The sequence below is a fragment of the Plasmodium reichenowi genome (assembly GCF_001601855.1).
Source record: "Plasmodium reichenowi strain SY57 chromosome Unknown, whole genome shotgun sequence".
NCBI classification, from domain to species: domain Eukaryota; phylum Apicomplexa; class Aconoidasida; order Haemosporida; family Plasmodiidae; genus Plasmodium; species Plasmodium reichenowi.
This window is the reverse complement of record NW_017962275.1, coordinates 1-1,374: the sequence shown is the minus strand read 5'-3', so window position 1 is coordinate 1,374 and position 1,374 is coordinate 1. Positions and strand designations below refer to the sequence as shown.

At 18.4% G+C, this 1,374-nt stretch overlaps 1 protein-coding gene across 1 annotated transcript; it reads left to right on the top strand.

The window, feature by feature from the left end:
• Positions 1-1,030, top strand: PRSY57_0009900 (hypothetical protein; the record flags this gene model as incomplete). The annotated part of the gene is made up of 2 exons (XM_012906790.2): positions 1-796; positions 895-1,030. Coding segments are annotated over 2 exons (932 nt in total), but the record flags the coding sequence as incomplete, so codon positions are not given.
• Positions 1,031-1,374: the final 344 nt, after the last annotated feature.

The following is a 1,374-nucleotide window of genomic DNA, read 5'->3' as shown; positions in this document are numbered from 1 at the left end:
ATGAAAGAAACATAAAACTACACGATAATAATGATAATAATAATAATAATAATAATAATAATAATAATAACAATTTGAATAATAATTTGGTAAAGAATATGAACAACATTGAAGAATTTTATAATAATAATAATAATTATGATAACAACACTAACGATGGTGTAGATGCTTTATATTTAAGATCTGTTGATGATGGTGAAGATAAACAAAGAATTGTTCTTACAGATGGAAATAATGTATATGTTTTAGAAGAAATTACACAAAATGATAATAACAACTCAACAATTAATAAGGATGAAAATAATATTAATAAAATTACAAGTGTTGAACAAGAAATTAAAATGCATGTACCATCAGAGCAAAATTATAATGATGACAATGTATTAGAAAGTTTTATGGACTATATGAATTTAGAAGATTCACTTTTAAATAATATTGATGATGTAACGAATGTACAAACTAATAGAGAAACAAATATACGTCCACACAATAATACAAACGATGAACAAAATAAAAATCAATCCTTTCTTGATGATAATATATTTAATCTAAGTGAAGAAGAATTATCCAAAAAAATTTTTGATGACATCAAATTAAACAGTGAAGATAAAATCGAATGTCATCATTTTTCAGATAATGAAGATAAATGTAATAGTTTTAAAAAATGTACATATGTAAATATTGATAATAAGGATACATGTTTCCTTGATTACAATTATATGCTCTTCTTAAAAAATAATAACTGTGCCTTACAATCAAAATCATCTTTGTTGTCTATATCGAAAGATTTATTAAAGTAATATATAAAAATCAAAGAAAATGAAATTAAATATGTAATTATATGTATATATATTCATATATATATATATATATTTTTTTTTTTTTTTTTTTTAGGAATGATATTATAAGCAGACAAATGTTTCAACTATTAAGGAATAGTAATAACAACAATTTCATTTGTGATACTGTTACTTATTCTTTTTTAACGAATGTAGTTGACAATACAAATTATGAAGAAATATTTTCATAATTATTTATATATTTATAAAATATATATATATATATATATATATTATATACACATTTTTTTTTTTTCTCCTTTTTAAAAATATACTGACATTTTATAATATTTTCTATACTAGCTCTCTCAATATGATTAAAATATAAATATAAACAAATAATCATTTTAAAGAAAATACACACAAAAATAAATATATACACATGAGAATGAATATATTAATATATATATATAATATATATATATAATATATATATATAACATATATATATATATTACATGTATACATGTCAACACGTATAAAAAAAAAAAAAAAAAATTTATACGTACAAATATAAATATATAAAATATATAAA